This window comes from Mytilus galloprovincialis, chromosome 1 (assembly GCF_965363235.1).
Source record: "Mytilus galloprovincialis chromosome 1, xbMytGall1.hap1.1, whole genome shotgun sequence".
Classification (NCBI taxonomy): Eukaryota; Metazoa; Mollusca; class Bivalvia; order Mytilida; family Mytilidae; genus Mytilus; species Mytilus galloprovincialis.
In genome coordinates, this window is record NC_134838.1 from 130,014,814 (window position 1) to 130,037,450 (window position 22,637).

The 22,637-nt window shown below is 32.5% G+C and overlaps 1 protein-coding gene and 1 long non-coding RNA gene across 3 annotated transcripts in view; one reads left to right on the plus strand and one right to left on the minus strand.

Moving 5' to 3' along the window:
• Positions 1-1,900, plus strand: part of LOC143059494 (structural maintenance of chromosomes protein 2-like) — a 33,253-nt gene extending 31,353 nt beyond the window's left edge. Inside the window, exon 24 of the mRNA XM_076233007.1 lies at positions 1,287-1,900. Coding sequence (XP_076089122.1) covers positions 1,287-1,493 — 207 coding nt within the window. The 3' untranslated portion in view covers positions 1,494-1,900. The remainder of the gene's footprint in view (positions 1-1,286) is intronic.
• A 14,673-nt stretch (positions 1,901-16,573) lies between these two features.
• LOC143059528 (uncharacterized) lies at positions 16,574-21,754 on the minus strand. Of its 2 annotated transcripts, none has more exons than XR_012973505.1 (3): positions 21,734-21,754; positions 17,738-17,861; positions 16,574-16,711 (listed from the first exon to the last, which is right to left on the minus strand). It is a non-coding gene; the product is annotated as an uncharacterized LOC143059528 (long non-coding RNA). The 2 variants fall into 2 exon arrangements; XR_012973504.1 differs by lacking the exon at positions 21,734-21,754 and adding an exon at positions 21,479-21,531.
• Positions 21,755-22,637: the final 883 nt, after the last annotated feature.

Sequence of the window (22,637 nt, forward strand, 5' to 3'; positions counted from 1 at the left end):
ATTACAGATGATTTTTAGTTGTTACATGCTATGGTAACACCTGTTTCATACATTATGTGTTCAGCCAACTTTTGTATCATATAAATAGATATAGGAAGATGTGGTGTGAGTGCCAATGAGACAACTCTCCATACAAATAACAATTTAAAAAGTAAACCATTATAGGTTAAAGTACGGCCTTCAACACGGAGCCTTGGCTCACACCGAACAACAAGCTATAAAGGGCCCCAAAATTACTAGTGTAAAACCATTCAAACGGGAAAACCAACGGTCTAATCTATAAAAAGCCTTTTTACCCTTTGTCAACCACCTTATAATAGCACTGCACTGTATGATAACAATTTACACATTTCGATACGTATCAGTTTTCATGATTTTATGTCAAATTTGTTTCATACATAAGATCTATAATCTAGAATTCTACCACTTCAATCATTAGAATGCATATGTCTTCAGTCAAAGGGAGATAAATCATCTAGGTTGGATTGTTTCAAGATAATTAGAGAATCACATGACTAAATCTTTTAAGATGTGAACTGATGCCATGAATGATAAAAATAAAGGTCAAATTTTGATGGTTTTGACATTTACTGTTAAGAGTTTGACCCTTATGATATTGAAGATTGGGATTTTTTTGGCTCTGGATGATCCGTAAAGTACCCCTTGACAAAAAGAATAATCGCCTTCTTGATAGTAGATTAGAACTGATTGTAAGAATTATACTTTTGTTTACAACATGAAAACTGGTACCTCATATAATTATTTTTTTTTTCATTTATTGTATAGCAAGGTTTCTACAGGGTGGAAAATTGGATAAAAGCAAAACCAATTTTGTTTTATGTTTGACTTTAATTGTCAGACATATTTAAGAATTGGAGTCAATGCTGATATGGTTTTAACTTTTGAGATTTAACTTAGTCTTCAAACTTTTGCTATACAATGAAATGTTTATTGCATGATGTTGTTTGCTTCTCTCATATTAAGTTCAAAATAATATATTTAAAAGAACTGGTAAGAAATATTTCTGGCAAGGACAAGAAGTAGCTTAGAAGTAAGTTTAGAGCATGCTAGAAATTTTCTATTTGAAAGATTTGTAAACAAATTGTAATTTTATTTTCAGTTTATTGTGGTGTCTTTGAAAGACGGGATGTTTCAAAATGCCAACGTCTTATACAAGACACGGTTTATTGATGGTGTATCTACGGTGGAACGATTCACATCGACCACAGCGCCATCCACGTCACGAGATATAACGTAATGACCTTCCTTTGATATTTTATTTTCAGTTCATCGTCGTCTCTTTGAAGGATGGTATGTTTAATAACGCCAACGTTTTATACAAGACCAGGTTTGTAGATGGTGTCTCCACGGTAACCAGGTACGTTCAGCATCATAAATCAACGTCATCGTCAGCCAATAAAGAAAATGATTCAACAACAGCCAAGAAGAAGCAGTCTGCAAAACGAGCCAGAGTTGAAGAGATAGCAACGTAGAGAAATATTGTTTTGTAACATGATGTATATACCACAGAATGTGTTCCTTGTCATTACTCAGCACGATGTATATATAAATGTACAGTAGTTTTACATCTTTGTTCTACTTCATTCTTTCCTTTTACAAAACTTCTTATCTGTAAATCTGCTTGTTTGTACTTATAACTCATTGTATTCCTTCTTAGACATTAAGCTCTGTATATTACAAACTAAAATATACTTCAAATTTCTTACAGGTTTTGAGTCAAGTTATTATGTTAGAATTTTACTAAAACCATGCTACATACCCAACATAGCAAGACTCGCTTTAGAGTATTTAGATCAAGATGGGAGGTGTAGAAATAGTAAAATATAGGATTTCTGTCTTGTTTTATATTCATGTAAAAAGCTTGTCTTGTTTTAAGTATATTTATTATACGACCGCAAAATTTGAAAAAATTTTCGTCGTATATTGCTATCACGTTGGCGTCTGCGTCGTCGTCGTCGTCCGGCGTCCGAATACTTTTAGTTTTCGCACTCTAACTTTAGTAAAAGTGAATGGAAATCTATGAAATTTTAACACAAGGTTTATGACCACAAAAGGAAGGTTGGTATTGATTTTGGGAGTTTTGGTCCCAACATTTTAGGAATTAGGGGCCAAAAAGGGCCCAAATAAGCATTTTCTTGGTTTTCGCACTATAACTTTAGTTTAAGTGAATAGAAATCTATGAAATTTTGACACAAGGTTTATGACCACAAAAGGAAGGTTGGGATTGATTTTGGGGGTTTTGGTTCCAACAGTTTAGGAATTAAGGGCCAAAAAAGGGCCCAAATAAGCATTATTCTTGGTTTTCGCACAATAACTTTAGTATAAGTAAATAGAAATCAATGAAATTTTAGCACAAGGTTTATGACCACAAAAGGAAGGTTGGGATAGATTTTTGGAGTTCAGGTCACAACAGTTTATGAATTAGGGGCCAAAAAGGGGCCCTATTAAGCATTATTTTTGGTTTTTGCACCATAACTTTAGTATAAGTAAATAGAAATCTATGAAATTTAAACACAAGGTTTATGACCATAAAAGGAAGGTTGGGTTTGATTTTGGGAGTTTTGGTCCTAACAGTTTAGGAATAAGGGGCCCAAAGGGTCCAAAATTGAACTTTGTGTGATTTCATCAAAAATTGAATAATTGGGGTTCTTTGATATGCCGAATCTAACTATGTATGTAGATTCTTAATTTTTGGTCCCGTTTTCAAATTGGTCTACATTAAGGTCCAAAGGGTCCAAAATTAAACTTAGTTTGATTTTAACAAAAATTGAATCCTTGGGGTTCTTTGATATGCTGAATTTAAAAATGTACTTAGATTTTTAATTATTGGCCTAGTTTTCAAGTTGGTCCAAATGGGGATCCAAAATTAAACTTTGTTTGATTTCTTCAAAAATTGAATAAATGGGTTCTTTGATATGCCAAATCTAACTGTGTATGTAGATTCTTAATTTTTGGTCCAGTTTTCAAATTGGTCTACATTAAGGTCCAAAGGGTCCAAAATTAAACTAAGTTTGATTTTAACAAAAATTAAATTCTTGGGCTTATTTGATATGCTTTATCTAAATATGTACTTTGATTTTTGATTATGGGCCCAGTTTTCAAGTTGGTCCAAATCAGGATTCCATATCAAGTATTGTGCAATAGCAAGAAATTTTCAATTGCACAGTATTGCACAATAGCAAGAAATATCTAATTGCACAATATTGTGCAATAGCAATTAATTTTCAATTGGAGTTATCTTTCTTTGTATAGAATAGTAGTTGATAATATATGTTGGAAATTTGCCAGACATGACTATGATGTCATTTTCTATTTTTATTTGCCAATAACTTTATGTAAATAACTTCATTGGAAATTTGCCAATATAAAATGTTGCTGATGAAGCTTTTTTTCCTTATCTTATCTAAAATGTTTTAGATAATGTATGTTGGAAATTTGCCAGACATGACTATGATGTCATTTTCTATTTTTATTTGCCAATAACTTTATGTAAATAACTTCATTGGAAATTTGCCAATATAAAATGTTGCTGATGAAGTTTTTATACGACCGCAAAATTTGAAAAATTTTTCGTCGTATTTTGCTATCACGTTGGCGTCGGCGTCGTCCGGCGTCCGAATACTTTTAGTTTTCGCACTCTAACTTTAGTAAAAGTGAATGGAAATCTATGAAATTTTAACACAAGGTTTATGACCACAAAAGGAAGGTTGGTATTGATTTTGGGAGTTTTGGTCCCAACATTTTAGGAATTAGGGGCCAAAAAGGGCCCAAATAAGCATTTTCTTGGTTTTCGCACTATAACTTTAGTTTAAGTTAATAGAAATCTATGAAATTTTGACACAAGGTTTATGACCACAAAAGAACGGTTGGGATTGATTTTGGGAGTTTAGGTTTCAACAGTTTAGGAATTAGGGGCCAAAAAAGGGCCCAAATAAGCATTATTCTTGGTTTTCGCACCATAACGTTAGTATAAGTAAATAGAAATCTATGAAATTTAAACACAAGGTTTATGACCATAAAAGGAAGGTTGGTATTGATTTTGGGAGTTTTGGTCCCAACAGAATAAGGGGCCCAAAGGGTCCAAAATTAAACTTTGTTTGATTTCATCAAAATTGAATAATTGGGGTTCTTTGATATGCCGAATCTAATTGTCATGACTGTGTATGTAGATTCTTTACTTTTGGTCCCGTTTTCAAATTGGTCTACATTAAGGTCCAAAGGGTCCAAAATTAAACTTAGTTTGATTTTGACAAAAAATGAATCAGTTAGGTTCTTTGATATGCTGAATCTAAAAATGTACTTAGATTCTTGATTATTGGCCCAGTTTTCAAGTTGGTCCAAATCGGGGTCCAAAATTAAACTTTGTTTGATTTCATCAAAAATTGAATAAATGGGGTTCTTTGATATACCAAATCTAACTGTGTATGAAGATTCTTCATTTTTGGTCCTGTTTTCAAATTGGTCTACACTAAAGTCCAAAGGGTCCAAAATTAAACTTAGTCTGATTTTAACAAAAATTGAAATCTTGGGGTTCTTTGATATGCTGAATCCAAAAATGTACTTAGATTTTTTATTATGGGCCCAGTTTTCAAGTTGGTCCAAATCAGGATCTAAAATTATTATATTAAGTATTGTGCAATAGCAAGTCTTTTCAATTGCACAGTATTGCGCAATGGCAAGAAATATCTAATTGCACAATATTGTGAAATAGCAAATTTTTTTTTAATTAGAGTTATCTTTCTTTGTCCAGAATAGTAAGCAAGAAATATCTAATTCCAAAATATTGTGCAATAGCAAGATTTTTTTTAATTGGAGTTATCTTTCTTTGTCCAGAATCAACTTAAATCTTTGTTATATACAATATACAATGTATATTCACTTTTTACTACCAACTGATAAATTAAAATAATCTTTACCATTCAGTGATAACAAGCAGTTTTTTTACATCTTATTTCCTTATCTTATCTAAAATGTTTTTAGATAATGTATGTTGGACATTTGCCAGACATGACTATGATGTCATTTTCTATTTTTATTTGCCAATAACTTTATGTAAATAACTTCATTGGAAATTTGCATAATATAAAATGTTGCTGATGAAGTTTTTTTTATTGTTTTATACAATAAACAATGTATATTCACTTTTACTACCAACCAATCTTTACCATTCAGTGATAACAAGCACTTTATATTATATTTTAATATTTTATGATGTATTTAAAAGAGTAGTTATTGTTGCAAACTCCATTAGAAATTTGAATTGATATCAGTTTTGGAAAAAGGGAAACAGGGATGTGAAAAAAAGGGGGGGGGTTAAATTTTTCTCATTTCAGATTTCATAAATAAAAAGAAAATTTCTTCAAACATTTTTTTGAGAGGATTAATATTCAACAGCATAGTGAATTGCTAAAAGGCAAAAACAAAAGTTCATTAGACCACATTCATTCTGTGTCAGAAACCTATGCTGTGTCAACTATTTCATTTTAGATTTAAAAAGTTTGAAGAAGAAATCTTTAATTGGAAAATTTGTAAAATCTTGACATTTGTTTTGTGTAAAAAAAACACCATGTAATGTCAAAAATTTGATCACAATCCAAATTCAGAGCTGTATCACGCTAGAATGTTTTGTCCATACTTGCCCCAACTGTTCAGGGTTCGACCTCTGCGGTCGTATAAAGCTGCGCCCTGCGGAGCACCTGGTTTTTATTGTTTTATACAATAAACAATGTATATTCACTTTTACTACCAACCAATCTACCATTCAGTGATAACAAGCACTTTATTTTACATTTTAATATTTTATGATGTATTTAAAAGAGTAGTTATTGTTGCAAACTCCATTAGAAATTTGAATTGATATCAGTTTTGGAAAAAGGGAAACGGGGATGTGAAAAAAGGGGGGGGGTTAAATTTTTCTCATTTCAGATTTCATAAATAAAAAGAAAATTTCTTCAAACATTTTTTTGAGAGGATTAATATTCAACAGCATAGTGAATTGCTCAAAGGCAAAAAAAACCTTTTAAGTTCATTAGACCACATTCATTCTGTGTCAGAAACCTATGCTGTGTCAACTATTTAATTTTAGATTTAAATAAGAAGAAATCTTTAATTGATTTGTAAAATCTTGACATTTGTTTTGTGTAAAAAAACCCATGTAATGTCAAAAATTTGATCACAATCCAAATTCAGAGCTGTATCACGCTTGAATGTTTTGTCCATACTTGCCCCAACTGTTCAGGGTTCGACCTCTGCGGTCGTATAAAGCTGCGCCCTGCGGAGCACCTGGTCTATGTTAATGTATTTAATTATTGTATAAAATGGTTTTAATTTCTGATAAGAGATTAATCAGCCCTGTTTTAGCAGCTAATGAATGGTACTGTTTTTTAGGTCCTGAATTACTTATTTAAATGGTGCTCTTTATGTATTTTATGTAGATAATAATCAGATAACAAATCATTTATGTAATTTCTGTCTTATGGATCTGTATTTTACAAAGCTTATACAAATGCTGCTGGGTTTCATTTGGCAGCTGAATTTGCCGTCTGTTAGCCAGAAAAGTTAGTGGCCCAGGTCAGAGGCTGAACCAAAAAATGAGGGTTCCCAACCTAGGATATAAGGGAGTTGGGGTGTTCCTACCATATCGCCCCATTCAAATGCATTGAATGTCAAACCCTCCAAACTACTGGATATGCAACTGCAGGCAAAAGTTCTGTAGGCTGAATCATTTTGCCAAAGCTATAAGGTATAACTGCTCTGAGAAAGATGTTAGTTTTGTTTTAGGTAACTACAATTTAAGTTTCTTGTAACAAATATCGTTTATTTTCTTACAACAACCACACTGTGTTCACCAACAGTCTGACCTCATCACGTTGGAGCCGTCGCACTTCATCACAATGGGTCCATATTTTATGTCATTTATGTAAAATTGGAGCTGGAGTTTATCTTATGTAACAAAACTGATATAACTCTTGAACAAATGAGAGATAGATCATTAATATAGGATAAAACTTTGTAAACATAATGTCACTCGAGTGTAATTGTTCTATAATACAAAACCAATAAATATATGATAGAACTTTATAAACATAATGTCATCATTACTCGAGTGTAATTGTTCTATAATACAAAACCAATAAACATATGCAACAAAGTATGAGTGGAGTTAATATGTGTTCAGTATTCAAGTCATACAAAGACAACTTTTTCATGTTTTAATCCCCTGCCGCTAGGCTAAGGGAATAGGGAGTGTTACCCTTGTCCATGTGTCTGTGCATTCATCCCAAAACAGGTTCTGTTTTCTAACTTCAACTAACTTCCAAGTGTTATAAAACTTGTACACAATGCTTATTAATTATTAACCACAAAACACAGGTCAAGTTTGAAATTGGGTGGTGTCACTTTAACAGTTCATATGACCCTTTATACACATAAAAATAGGGGGAAAAATGTTTCTGTTCCCCCAATTTAGGTTTGCCTCAACCAAATATTATGAAACTTACACACAATGCTTATAACCACAAAACATAGATCAAGTTGGTGGCATCTCTTTTAACGTATATATCTGACTTTATTTCTATGCCCCCCACCGTAACAGAGTTGGCAATAAGTTTTACCCATGTCAGTATGTACATCAAGTTATATGCACAATGCTCATTACCACAAAACACAGATCAAGTTTGAATTTTGGTGGAGTCATTTGAACAGTTCTAGAGATTTGCCCTTTACAAATGGAAAAATTGCTGATGTTTTGTTTCCTTTTTCTAACTTTTAGTTTGCCACAACCAAAGCCCATCTGACAGGCATCATCTTCATAGTCTCAACCTGACAGACAGAAATGTAATCATGTAAATCTTGTTTGTACTGTTAGTACCTACTTGGTATACAGTATCCTTTGTGTGTCATCAAAACAAAAACAGGAGCAGTTCAGAGACTGGTAGTAAAAATTCAAGATGCCACACACAATATTATTGTAAGTGCTACCCTATACCACATTATATAATTATTCCTTACTTGTGTATAGTAGCATAATTCTTTTTTTTTATTCAACAACAATATTGCATATTTTGTTAACATATTTCTTCACTGATTACTGGAACAGCTAATTCTAAGTGAAGATCCCTGTATATAAGTACCTAAAGACCAGGCTATCTTCATATATTATTCATCAATAAGACATTATTTCTTTATGACATTACTATATTCTAAATAGGAACCTTATATCGACAACAGTAGCTCTATAATATTGTTAGTTATCTGATATATGTTGAGAGTAAAAAATGAGTAATGGGTTACAATAGTATTTTCAGAATTTAGTTGACAGTGGCGTAGCCAGGGTTGAAATGATGTGGATGTTTTGCCGAGCGGAGCGAGCCGAAAAATGTTTTGGACCTTTTTGTGCAGAAAAATATTTTTTATTTAAGCACATGTACTCCCCCAGAATCCGACACTAGTTAGATTTTTGTTTAAATTCAAAATACCCACCAATTCATATATTTATATTTTTAACCCAATTTTATTGTTTCCTTGAAACTACCATCATTCAATTCATAAATATTTGATGTAAAGTTTCCCCCCCAATCTTCTATTTGACATATCAAAAACCGTTTAAACGGACCCCATTACAGCGGCACTTCTGTATAATTTAGGAACTTCGATTATCGGAGTATAGGAACTGAAGTGACTTCTCTTTCCAGGAATTGGAGTCTATAACCTTGGGTTTTTTATTACTGAGCTAAACGCATGCATGAGACATAGAAATACCGGGCGTCCGATCGTCCGGTCTTGTTAGCACTCTCATGTGTACAATTCTTGTCAGATTAAGTGAAACTCATATCATAAGCAATGTCTTTGACAATTTGGAAAATAATTCGTAATCAAATATTTTTAACCAGTATAATGACCCTTTGAAATATAAATTGTAATGGAAATCCCATTTCATTTGCTGTGAAGCTTTTATTTCTTTTTAGATATTGAAAATAAAAAAGAAAACGAAACAAAACAAAAGTTTTTTTTTAGTTATTCCCTTGTTCCTTGGTTTTTGATAGATAAAATATGACATGTAATGTGCATGGCGGGGAATATTGGATCTTTGTTCTTTACTGAATGAAAATAAAATTAGTATTTGAACCTAGATAGAAACGGGAATTCATAAGCCTAGGACTTATCACGATCTATTACAAATTGATTTGTTTTATCACGTCGTTTACAATGTCGCAAGAAACGATATCAGGATGGCATCAGGCGCGTAGCTCCCTATACGCTAACAGGCAGTTGCGTGCACATCGATTCGGCAAGCAAAAAAAAAATGACAAAATAAAAATTTATAATTTAAAATTAATTATGGTTAAAGGAAACACATATGTTGTCACTTTTTTAATTGATGAACTGTCATTAAAAAACGGCATTTCAAAATAAACGTTTCATTGGAGATCATTTACAAATCGGACAGTAACTTGTATCTTTACCATGTTTACCAGATTTGAATTTATTATACTCAGTCTAAGACGTGTAGTTTCGGAGCACATTTTACAGAGTACGGCTTATCTGTTTGCGATGCGATGTACCAATCGATCATTAGATTTATCGAAACCCTTTGATATAATTGAAAATATGCCGAGGCGATGTATTCCACAGACTACCAGAGCCAATAATCCCTGAAAACATGCCAAAACAGCATTGGAAAGTCTCATTATATTTTGCGTTCACACACGTAGACCATATGATTACGGTATATGGAATTGGAGAGTAGAGGGTGTCTGGTATTATCAGAAAATAGCTTCTTTGTGTCATATCTGCTTCCTCGTGTTGTAGGAAAAATAACCAACATTAATTCTCAACATTGTCTGAGACATAAAAAAAATGACCTGGCATGATGTATTTGGCGGACAATTTCAATCGGGAGGTCGCTCGATGGAGAACACGTACGCTGGTTTATAACATCTCGCGAGTGCTACCGTGCAGATCAATCAATGTATTAAGTCTGTTAAAAACAAATGTACGATCAACAACGAACAACGACAGGTTATCATCGCTAGCATTTAACTGCATATTGATTGGGATTTCAGTGTGAATGTTGACAAAGTAATAGAGAAGTTCGTTTCTGCTTAGACCCGAAGAGCAGATTTTGGTAAATTTTGAGTAAATTCTGTAATTCAAAAATGTGTTGTTTATGTATTAAATTAACCATGACTTACTCTATTCAGAAGATTCAAGTATTGAAAGTTTTTCGTTCATAAATTGTTTATAAGTCCTATCTACATGTAGCTCCTCTTTAAACCGTCCTATGACTGAAAACCGAAAAAAAAAAACATTTTTCTGCATTAAAGGGTCCCAAAATTTTTTCCACTCGCTCTGCTCGGCGGTAGTTGGCTTGCTTGCACATCGTTTTCTTCTAGCTACGCCCCTGGGCATGGTGTTTTAGTTGTTAGTTGCTATAGTCAAATGAGAAGCCATCACTCCACTAGGTTCAATTTCAGATGAAATATGTCCACGGGTCTGCGTATCAGTCCTCTCCGCTTGCCTTGGCCGATGACATAGACTATTTTTACGAACAAAAGTTAACTTGAAACACTATTCTGCGATTCAACTATCAAACTAAATTATCCTAAATGAAAGACCAGGCATACTGCTTCGAAAATGACTGGACGTTACCCTCATGTCCTCAGCTTGTTACATTTGGATACTTCCGAGTTAAACTGCTGCTATTTTTTTTAATTTTTTTTTTGTCAAAATGATGTGGATGCTTGAGCATCTGAGCATACATGCAAGCTACGCCACTGATCTGACATATAATGATTAACCTATTCGTGAATTAACTGAATCATCCAATCAGTAATCCTGAAAATAAAGATCACTAATGAGACAGCTGATCAACCAAAGAGTAAGCTGACAGATAATGATCAACCAAAGAGTAAACTGACATATAATGATCAACCAAAGAGAAAACTGACATGTAATGATCAACCAATGAGTAAACTGACGTATAATGATCAACCAATGAGTAAACTGACGTATAATGACCAACCAGTGAGTAAACTGACGTATAATGATCAACCAAAGAGAAAACTGACATGTAATGATCAACCAATGAGTAAACTGACGTATAATAATCAACCAATGAGTAAACTGACGTATAATGATCAACCAGTGAGTAAACTGACGTATAATGATCAACCAAAGAGAAAACTGACATGTAATGATCAACCAATGAGTAAACTGACGTATAATGATCAACCAATGAGTAAACTGACGTATAATGATCAACCAAAGAGAAAACTGACATGTATTGATCTACCAATGGGTAAGCTGACATACAATGTTCAACCAATGAGTAAACTGACATACAATGATCAACCAAAGAGTAAACTGACATACAATGATCAACCAAAGAGTAAACTGACATGTAATGATCAACCAATGAGTAAACTGACATATAATGATCAACCAATGAGTAAACTGACGTATAATGATCAACCAAAGAGAAAACTGACATGTAATGATCAACCAATGGGTAAGCCGACATGTAATGATCAACCAATGAGTAAGCTGACATGTTATGATCAACCAATGAGTAAGCTGACATGTTATGATCAATCAATGAGTAAACTGACATATAATGATCAACCAATGAGTAAGCTGACATATAATGATCAACCAATGAGTAATATGACATGTAATGATCAACCAATGAGTAAGCCGACATGTAATGACCAAACAAAGAGTAAGCCGACATGTTATGATCAACCAATGAATAAACTGAATATAATGATCAACCAATGAATAAACTGAATATAATGATCAACCAATGAGTAAACTGGCATATAATGATCAACCAATGGGTAAACTGACGTAATAATCAGCCAATAGGTAAGCCGACATGTAATGATCAACCAATGAGTAAGCTGACATGTAATGACCAATTAATGAGTAAACTGACATGTAATGATCAACCAATGGGTAAGCCGACATGTAATGATCAACCAATGAGTATACTGACATGTAATGATCCACCAATGAGTATACTGACATGTAATGATCAACCAATGAGTAAACTGACATAATGTTGAACCAATGAGTATACTGACATGTAATGATCAGCCAATGAGTAAGCCGACATGTAATGATCAACCAATGAGTAAGCTGACATGTAATGACCAATCAATGAGTAAACTGACATGTAATGATCAACCAATGGGTAAGCCGACATGTAATGATCAACCAATGAGTTAGTTGACAAAATGATTAACCAATGAGTAATCTGACATATAATGATCAACCAATGAGTAAACTGACATAATGTTGAACCAATGAGTATACTGACATGTAATGATCCACCAATGAGTATACTGACATGTAATGATCAACCAATGAGTAAACTGACATAATGTTGAACCAATGAGTATACTGACATGTAATGATCAGCCAATGAGTAAGCTGACATATAATGATCAACCAATGAGTAAACTGATATGTAATGATCAACCAATGAGTAAACTGATACATAATGATCAACCAATGAGTAAACTGACACAAAATGATCAACCAATGGGTAAGCCGACATGTAATGATCAACCAATGAATAAGCTGACATATAATGACCAAACAAAGAGTAAGCTGACATATAATGATCAACCAATGAGTAAACTGACATATAATGATCAACCAATGAGTAAGCCGACATGTAATGATCAACCAATGAGTAAGCTGACATGACATGATCAACCAATGGGTAAACTGACATGTAATGATCAACCAAAGAGTAAACTGACATATAATGATCAACCAATGAGTAAACTGACATATAATGATCAACCAAAGAGTAAACTGACATGTAATGATCAACCAATGGGTAAGCCGTCATGTAATGATCAACCAATGAGTAAGCTGACATGTTATGATCAACCAATGAGTAAACTGACATATAATGATCAACCAATGAGTAAACTGACATATAATGATCAACCAATGAGTAAGCCGACATGTAATGACCAAACAAAGAGTAAGCCGACATGTTATGATCAACCAATGAATAAACTGACATATAATGATCAACCAATGATTAAACTGACATTTAATGATCAACCAATGGGTAAACTGACATGTAATGATCAGCCAATGAGTAAACTGACATATAATGATCAACCTATGAGCAAACTGACATGTAATAATCAACCAATGAGTAAGCCGACATGTAATGATCAACCAATGAGTAAGCTGACATGTAATGACCAATCAATGAGTAAACTGACATGTAGTGATCAACCAATGAGTAAGTTGACATGTAATGAATAACCAATGAGTAATCTGACATATAATGATCAACCAATGAGTAAACTGACAATCTTCAACCAATGAGTATACTGACATGTAATGATCCATCAATGAGTATACTGACATGTAATGATCAACCAATGAGTAAACTGACATAATGTTGAACCAATGAGTATACTGACATGTAATGATCAGCCAATGAGTAATCATACACGTAATGATCAACCAATGAGTAAGCCCACATATAATGATCAACCATTGAGTAAACTGACATGTAATGATCAACCAATGAGTATATTTTTTTTTTTTTAAACATATTTATTTTTAGTGGATTGGGAAACAAGTTTTGCAACTTATATTAATCCCTTTCCACTTTGCGGGTATGAGTGCAGCCTTGTAGCGGCATTAGCCTACTCGAAATCTACAAGGGTGTCTTTAACGTGAAAGAGATATGGCTCTCTCTTAACACAGGTCAGCCATTTATCAGCCCCTTCCGACAGACTATCATTGTTTCCTCAAGACCATACTCGCAAATGGTGTCAAGGGAGAGCCGAAAATTGAGTTCCTGAAATTTTCATTCCGAACGGGAATCGAACCAGGAACCTTTGTGTTAGAAGTCCGATGCACTACACCACGGCCCTGACATGTAATGATCAATCAATGAGTAAACTGACATGTAATGATTAACCAATGAGTAAACTGATATGTAATGATCAACCAATGAGTAAACTGATACATAATGATCAACCAATGAGTAAGCCGACATGTAATGACCAACCGATGAGTAAACTGACATGTAATGACCAACCAATGAGTAAACTGACATGTAATGACCAAACAAAGAGTAAGCTGACATATAATGATCAACCAATGAGTAAACTGACATGTAATGACCAACCAATGAGTAAGCTGACATGTAATGATCAACCAATGAGTAAACTGACATGTAATGACCAACCAATGAGTAAGCTGACATGTAATATATCAACCGATGAATAAGCTGACATCATTATAATCAACCAATGAGTAAGGTGACATGTAATGATAAACCAATGAGGAAACTGATAGTAATGAACAACCAATGAGTAAACTGACATATAATGATCAACCAATGAGTAAACTGACATCATTATGATCAACCAATGAGTAAGCTTACATATCATAATGATAAATCAACGAGTGAGCTGACATGTAATTATAAACCAATGAGTAACTCGTTTTATAATTGTCCATATGAATAACAGCAATAAAAGTAATTCAGCAGAGAATATGGTTATTTCCTCGTAATTCTAAATCATGCTGTTGTCCTGTTTTCAATCACTTGTATCCCTTTTCTGTCCATAAAACATGGCTCTGAGATTTCAAAATGAAAAGTAAATACTGTCAAATCTAATTTAACATAAATGGGGAATGTGTCCATGGGATGATGCTCAAACTTGCATATAACTTTCTAAAGGGACATAACACAAAAACTGTAAAAGTGACGCTACCCAAATTTGTACTTCTCTGAGTTTTGGGGTTATAATCATATACACAATCTTAAGTTAGAGAAAGGAAACTAAATGTAATGGGGCATAAGCCGCATAAATCTAGAATGGTAAAAGTGACACCACCAAAATTTGAACTTGATCTGTGTTTTGTGGGAATAGCTATGTGCACAAGTTTCATAACCTTCGGTTGAGGCAAACTAAAGTTAGCGATTAGAAACGAATGTTTAGCAGTTTTCCAATTTGTAAGGGGCATGAATCTAGAACGGTAAACTTGACGCCACCAAAATTCATTCTTGATCTGTTATTGTTCAGAAACCAAATATATCTTCTGACGACCACGACATGATAGCATTATAAGATCTCAAAACAATCGAATAAAAACATATAAGTCTAAGTAAGAACACAAAAATTTCATATAAAAAGAGCACATGATGTATTTTTCATTATTATTAATAGTTTTACAAATCAGTAGCAAAATCCGAAAAGATTGGCAGCATTCTAAAGTTGGTCTTTTAAATCAGAATCCACTGATAGTAATGAAGAAATCACTGGTAAACGTTGGTACAGATCTTAGTTTCCTTCGTTTGTGTGCTATAAATCAGTCTGTATAAGACAGTCAGTTTGGAACATAAGTTTCCAATCACAGTTACGGTATTAATATATATCTGTTCTTATATATTGTTTTCAGTTGAAAACACAATTTCAATCCATAGTTATATTATATATTTGTCTTTGTTTATTGTTTTCAGTTAAGAACATAGTTTCCATTAATATCAATATTGTTTGTCTTAGAGTACATATTATTGGATTGCTGAGACAAACATCCTTTGAATGAGTTTAGTCTTATATCAATTTCTCCATCTTCAAGCTGAAAAAGAAAACATAAGATGAATATGACAATAAAATAAAGATATGTGGCATGATTGCCAATGAGATAACTTTCCACAAGATTTAATGGTAGACAACTTGCTCACAAGGCAATAAACCAAAACCTGAAACTAAAATATAACAATTCATAGCTCGAGACATTGGTCTTATAATAACTCTTGAGAAAAATTGTTATTTTAGGCCATGTTTTCCTTTGACTGTATATGATGTCTTTACACTTAATCCATTGGATGTGTACTGATTGATAATTTAATCTTAGATGCATGATTTTTTTTTAGTTGTAACTGACTTTCTGCCAGTTACTGTGAATACTCTCAGATCTGTACTTAATGTCTTTTTGTTGTTGGGATGTTCAAGAACTTGGTCACATCTACTCTGTGTTTTTGTTATATGTATTTCTTTTTGTATCCATCTAATGATTTAAGCCTTTTCAACTGATTTCTGATAGTTGTTATTATGTTGAACTGTTACAACACAGTCCCAAGTTAGGGGAGGGTTGGGATCCTACTTACATGTTTAACCCCCACCACATTCTGAATGTATGTATCTGTCCCAAGTCAGGAGCCTGTAATTCAGTGGTTGTCGTTTGTTGCTGTGTTACATATTTATCTTTTTGTAGGCTGTTAGTTTTCTTGTTTGAATTGTTTTACATTTGTGATTTCGGGGCCTTTTAAATCTGACTATACTATATAGGCTTTGCTTATTGTTTTAAAGCTGTGCAGTGACCCATAGCTGTTAATTTCTGTGTCATTTGGTCTCTTATGGAGAGTTGCTTCATTGGTAATCATACCACATCTTCTTTTTTATATCTTCTGTGCCATTTCTGTACATTTCTACAAAGATAATTCTTAACACTGACTTTGATATAATTTATATATACTTAAATGGTTATGCAATACACTTACTAGGTCATTTTTGTAGAGTTCATCAAAGCAGAATTTTGACATGCACTCTCTGACACACATTAATTGGTCCACACCTTTATGAGCAAGACAGTCTGGTCTTCCTTCACAAGGATTTTTGGCACTTCTATATTTTTTATCCTGAAAAAAAAGTTCCAAGACTTTAATGATTAATTGAAAAAGTTAGGATCAGCCTTATTTAAATATGAAAATTAGCAAACCTGAATAAAGCCTAAACATTAAATTCTTCATCATGATTTAAAACTTTTATATATAATCTAAGAAGATATCTCTCACATCTTCGCTAGCCAAGGGTTACGATCTACTCCCGCTCTCTCCACCCTTGGCGGATTGAGATAAAATTGCGTAGACACAGGATAAGCATTTTCATTGGTTACAGTCGAAACTCGCTGCATCCAATCAAAAAGTGTACATAACATGATCATGTGTAAATGTAGAAGGTGTTTGTAAACAATTGCCACGTGTTTATTGTGCAACAAGTCTTTACATCCCTAAACATACGACTATATTTAGTTACAACTTGAATGTTTTTAATCAACTAATAGAAGTTCCTGTGTATGTTTCATGCACTTATGCATGAATGTTGACGTATATTTTCGTTTCCGGCTTTACCAAGTGTGAAGAATCTAGACGGTACTGTGTTTTTACCTCTAAATTGAAGAGTTCAAGTGCTACCATTGGTTAAGAATAATGTATTCGGAATGGGCGTGACTTTAATCTTCCGATAGGTGGCACAACATTGTTTTCACAAATGTTGGCTTAATCTGCCAAGGGTGGAGAGAGCGGGAGTGGATCGTAACCCTTGGCTAGCGAAGATGTATCTCTCAGTGAACACTATAAAACATATGTGAGTAAGTACTAAGAGAAAGTAGAGCACCAGATTAACATGAAATTAATAATATCAAGTTAAGTCAATGTTTTGACCAGTGGATCAAGATCATTCATTCAATTATTAATATTTATTAATTGAGTTTGAAGTTTTATTTGCTCATAAATGACCAGTCCACAATGAAAAAGATAGTGTGTCTGTGGATTAAAGGATTAATATAAACAATAATATTTTGCAAAATTAAAAAAAAAAATGTATATGTACATAATGCATATACAAAAAAGTATTCCATACTTCATGTACTTCATAGGACTTACATCTCGTTTCTTTTTGTAAGTGTAACGCTTGAACTGGTACATAGTATGCTGACAGAAAACTTCCAACAACAATAAACTGATGATAAAAAATAAAATCTTCACTTTACCATCCATATCATATCACCTATAAAACACAAAAACAGGTAAAATAAGATTGAGAATGGAAATGTTCACTTTACCATCCATATGAACTATAATACAAACAATTAAACTACACATCAAAATCTTTACTATTAGTATTACTATTAATCAATGAAATTTATGGATTTGGGTTAACAAAAGACCACACAGTTATACTTTATATCATTGGAAAGAGGAGAACAAGACTCATCAAAATATTAATGTATTTGTTGTCTACAGTTTAGCATAATTTGGCCTACAATAAACATATTTACACTTTTGATATTTTGCCCCCGAAAGAACTTATATCACCTATGGGCTATTTCAAAAAAATGATGCCAAAGTGTGACAAACATGGTAAAAAATTAAGTCATTGCTAATCTTTTTTCTATCATTTTTCTTTAATCCAGAGACATTCAAGTTTACAAAACTACCAAGGGTTAATGCAAAATAATAAAAACAAAAATTTTAACAACATTTTACTCATAAGAATTCATCCACTTTTCAAAGGAAACAACAAAATAATAATATCAACTGACAAACATAAATAAGAATATAAATATCAATGTAATTTTTTTGTTTGTTGCAATAAAGGTACTAAATGATTTTCCTGCAATTTTTTTTTACTTATAAACAGTTTATAAGTTTTTAAATATGTAAATTTCACCAATTTTTAGTGTATTCTTTAATATCTTATTTCAAAAGTTTTTATATCTCTTTGCAAAAGCTTTAATTTTATATAAAAAGTATAAGGAAGCAAACATATATGATCTAATTACATCCTCTGAAAATTTCACAACAATTGCTTCAGTCAATTCTAAGTTTTCTTCATTTAAAAAATACAAACATGTGTTTTTTATCCTTTTGTTACACTCCTGACATATTTTTTCAGTAACTGTAAGACTGTTTTTTAATGGAATGTTTAGAAAATCAGTAATGATATCTATTTTAAATTTACAATCTCACAAATAAATAAATTTATTAAATACTTGATTACATATTTTTTTAATTTCTGAGCAAAGAGCAAACTTTTAACATGTTTAATGAGAATTACACTTTAATTTTTAAGAATCTTTGGTGAATAGTGTGCAGAAAAATCACTTTTACAAGACAGATCGGCTTTCTCATTACATTGTAAAGATGTTACAATTATTTTAATAAAGAATCATGTTGAATTTTGTTATAGATAAGCTACATCAGAAACTTGTCAGGAGTGTAACAAATGTTACACTCCTGACCATAATTAATTGCTACCCTATTTTAACCTGAAACTGACCTGAAATCATGTAGAGTCTTTATATTTCACATATTATTTTAGTGCAAATTTATAAAGAACAGGTTAAAAAAAATTATATACTTCTTACATATTTACAAATTTTGCTAATTGTCTATTTAAAAAAAAAGATGGCTTTCCTTTAAACCTTGTTCAGTCTCTTGTTTGATACTATATATATATTGTTTTTATGTCAGATAATGTATTATGATAAGTTTGTTCGTACTACCAAAGATGGTAGCAGTATGTGCTCTGTATATTAAAAATTGTCCAAAAATGTACCCAAAAATGTCAGGAGTGTAACGCTTTAAAATGTTTAAGTGTAACATTCATGTTATTTTTTTATAGAAACAATGTTGTTATTATTGGTTTTCTTTTCTGGAATTTGAGTGTGAACACCATCTGTTGCATATTTTCAGTAACAAACATGCCATTATTATGGCCTTTATTGCTTGTTTATGCTCAATACTTGTATGTCAGGACTGTAACACATTTAAACAAGCTAGTTCAATTGCAATTTTAGTTCAAAAATTTCAAAAGTAATGATGTAGACTTGTATTCTGTGTTAAGCTGAGGTGTAGTAATGTCATTTTATAATAATTGTCAGCTTGTTTTTCTTCCAATAACTTACCTTTGCTAATAAGATTGAAATAAGGCATTTTTTTGTGTTACACTCCTGACATTGAAGTATTGAGCATACAAAAGCAATGAAGGCCATAATAATGGCATGTTTGTTACTGATAAACTGTAACAGGTAATGTTCACTGAAATTCAAGAAAAAACAACAACTATAACAACATTGTTTCTAAAAAAAAAACATCTTAACCCAGTTGTTACACTCCTGACAGACCTGGGTAGTCCTCTTATTGTAACCATAATATTCCAGTAGTAGAACTTCAGGGTCAACTGGATGCACCTGTTCCAAGCTATGATACTAAACAAAAAAAAAATAAACCGTGCAAGATGTACAGAAACATGTTATTTCACCTACAAAGACATTTTCTGGCAGCAAATTGACTTTTACTAACATTTTTTTTTTTACACAAACTTATTTGACTTACCTTATGAGGCTCATAAAAATGTAAATATATGGAAGAATTGAACAAGAAATCATAGCCAAGATATAATAGTTGGATGAAAGATATTGTTTGGTATTGTATCTGCCCTTATTTATTCTATATCATCAATGAATGCACATGCTTTCTTCTAAATGTCACACTGAAAGCATTACACTCCTGACATTTAGAGGTACAATTTTGGACAATATTTTTTAAACAGAGCACATACTGCTACATGTATTATCTTTGGTAGTTAGGACCAACTAATCATAATACATTATCTGACCTAAAAACATTACAGATATAGTATCATACAAGAGACTGACAAAGGTTTAAAGGAAAGGCATCATTTTTTTTTAAATAGCCCCTATCCGAATAACCTTCCAACGTTAAGTAACAATCACTTTTTAGTTGTGACGTTAAATGTTTTGAATTATGATGTCAAAGTTTATGGGAACCACCTGTGTGATTTAAATGGCGGACAAATTTGCATACAAATGTAAATGTGTGTAATGGTGGTCACTTTGTTTACTTGTTTATTCTATTTATTTGGGGCAATTGGTTAATATTAGTATAACTTAAAGTTCCGTTACTCTTTCTCCTGAGACCGGCCATATAATTATTCTTGTCAGGACTTCCTGCTTCTTGCATGTGCCCGACGTGCCCGACATCCGGCCCGGTCATTGTCACTAGGAACTATAAGTTTGCTGTCACTCACTGTGTTTGGGGCAGTCTACACTTAGGATTTGAAATGAGCAGACGCTCATACAATTTGGCTTGCAAATATGGAACTTCACAATGACAAGTAGACTAGCCACCACCGTATATTGTATTATTCTTGTGTGTAGATAATGTTACTTATATTTAACCACAATGTATGTCTTTAAATAAACATCTTGTTTATATTAATGTGTTTTGCGTAGTTTGTCCAATATCCCAGAACTTAAGTAGACAACTGGAAAAAGAAGCCATTGGAAACTTCCACTCCCGTTACATATGTCTATTGGCATGAAGTTAAAGATTATCTACAAAAAGAGGTTTATGTACAGCATTGATGTATTTTAAAAATAAGCTTATTATAATTCTTAGTCTTAGCATAGGCACTTGTTTCTATTCATGGGAAGACCTACTATCCACGTGTAAATATTCGTCGATAGTGGGTCTTCCGAAGGATAGAAACAAGTGCCTGAGAGTCTTATAAAAAATATAAGGCCTTAAATCTGTTGCTGTTACTCGACTTTCGTTTTCTTGGGCATGAGTTTAAAAAATACTAAATATGAGACCCCTTACATTTGTTTGCCTTTATATCATATTTCTATCTGACCAAAGAACAGAACTAAAAACAGTCTTCACGATGAACTGTTAAATCTACAGGCCCGGAGCTCAATTTTTGAAAATTTTTAGTTAGATTCTGTTGGCCTGTAGATATGATTTTTACAAGCCCGAGCGTAATTTAACAAGCCTGGGCTGCCAGGGCTGCCACTCAGCGTGAAGACTGCTAAAAATACAAAAATGTATATTTTTTTTCTCTCGGCAAAATTTTACCGGAACTTCTGTAGATTACGGACCAATGTCGGATTGCAATTCCGTGTCTGTGTCGATACTTTTCCTTTACTCAATTCATTTCAAAGCTTTGAATTGTTTATAGTCGGCATGTTGCATAACAAATAAATATAAGCTCTCTGAGATTTAATAACCTTTACTTTGATTATTTCGTACATCATATAAAATATATTTACCATATTTAATAACAATTATGTTTTAGGATAGATTCTAAAGCTCGTAAATATATCAAGGATGTCTTTAAAAAACTTTACAAATATTTTCAGAACAATAAGTATATGCAGAGACCTCAGACAGAGACATATAAAACATTTAGTATATATATCTCTGCTCGAAGTTAAAAAAAAATCAGCAAATTTTTTTACACTTTTCTTTTTCATTTCATATTTTATTTATTACACTATTAGTTTTTACTTTATAATATGGTACAAAACTCAACCCAAAAAAATCGATTCGTTTTGGCCACGAATGACTTTTAAAGCTCTAAATTATCTCCTTTTTGTGCAAAAATGCAATTTTTTTAGCATTAAAATTGAAATAACTTTTTTTTACTCATCAGTGATCTATATATTTTTTTTCCAAATAAAGCTTTACGTAAACTAAATCATTGTAAAATTTAAGCGATTTCTGTAATTTAGTTCTTTTTTTTTATTTCAATATTACCTCTTTTTCTCCTATTAGTTCATAAGAAAAAAAGTGACTTAACAAAAATGCATGCTTCTTTCGAATGCAGATTGTGTCACTGTGCTAAATTGAACGGTGACCCCATTTTTCTATTTTCTTTTACTATTAAGTATATGGTAAAGTTCATTTATAGAAAAAAAAAAACCCAGCAAAATCCTATATTTAAAAAAAAATGGATATATACCTCGAGTCTTACTCATAA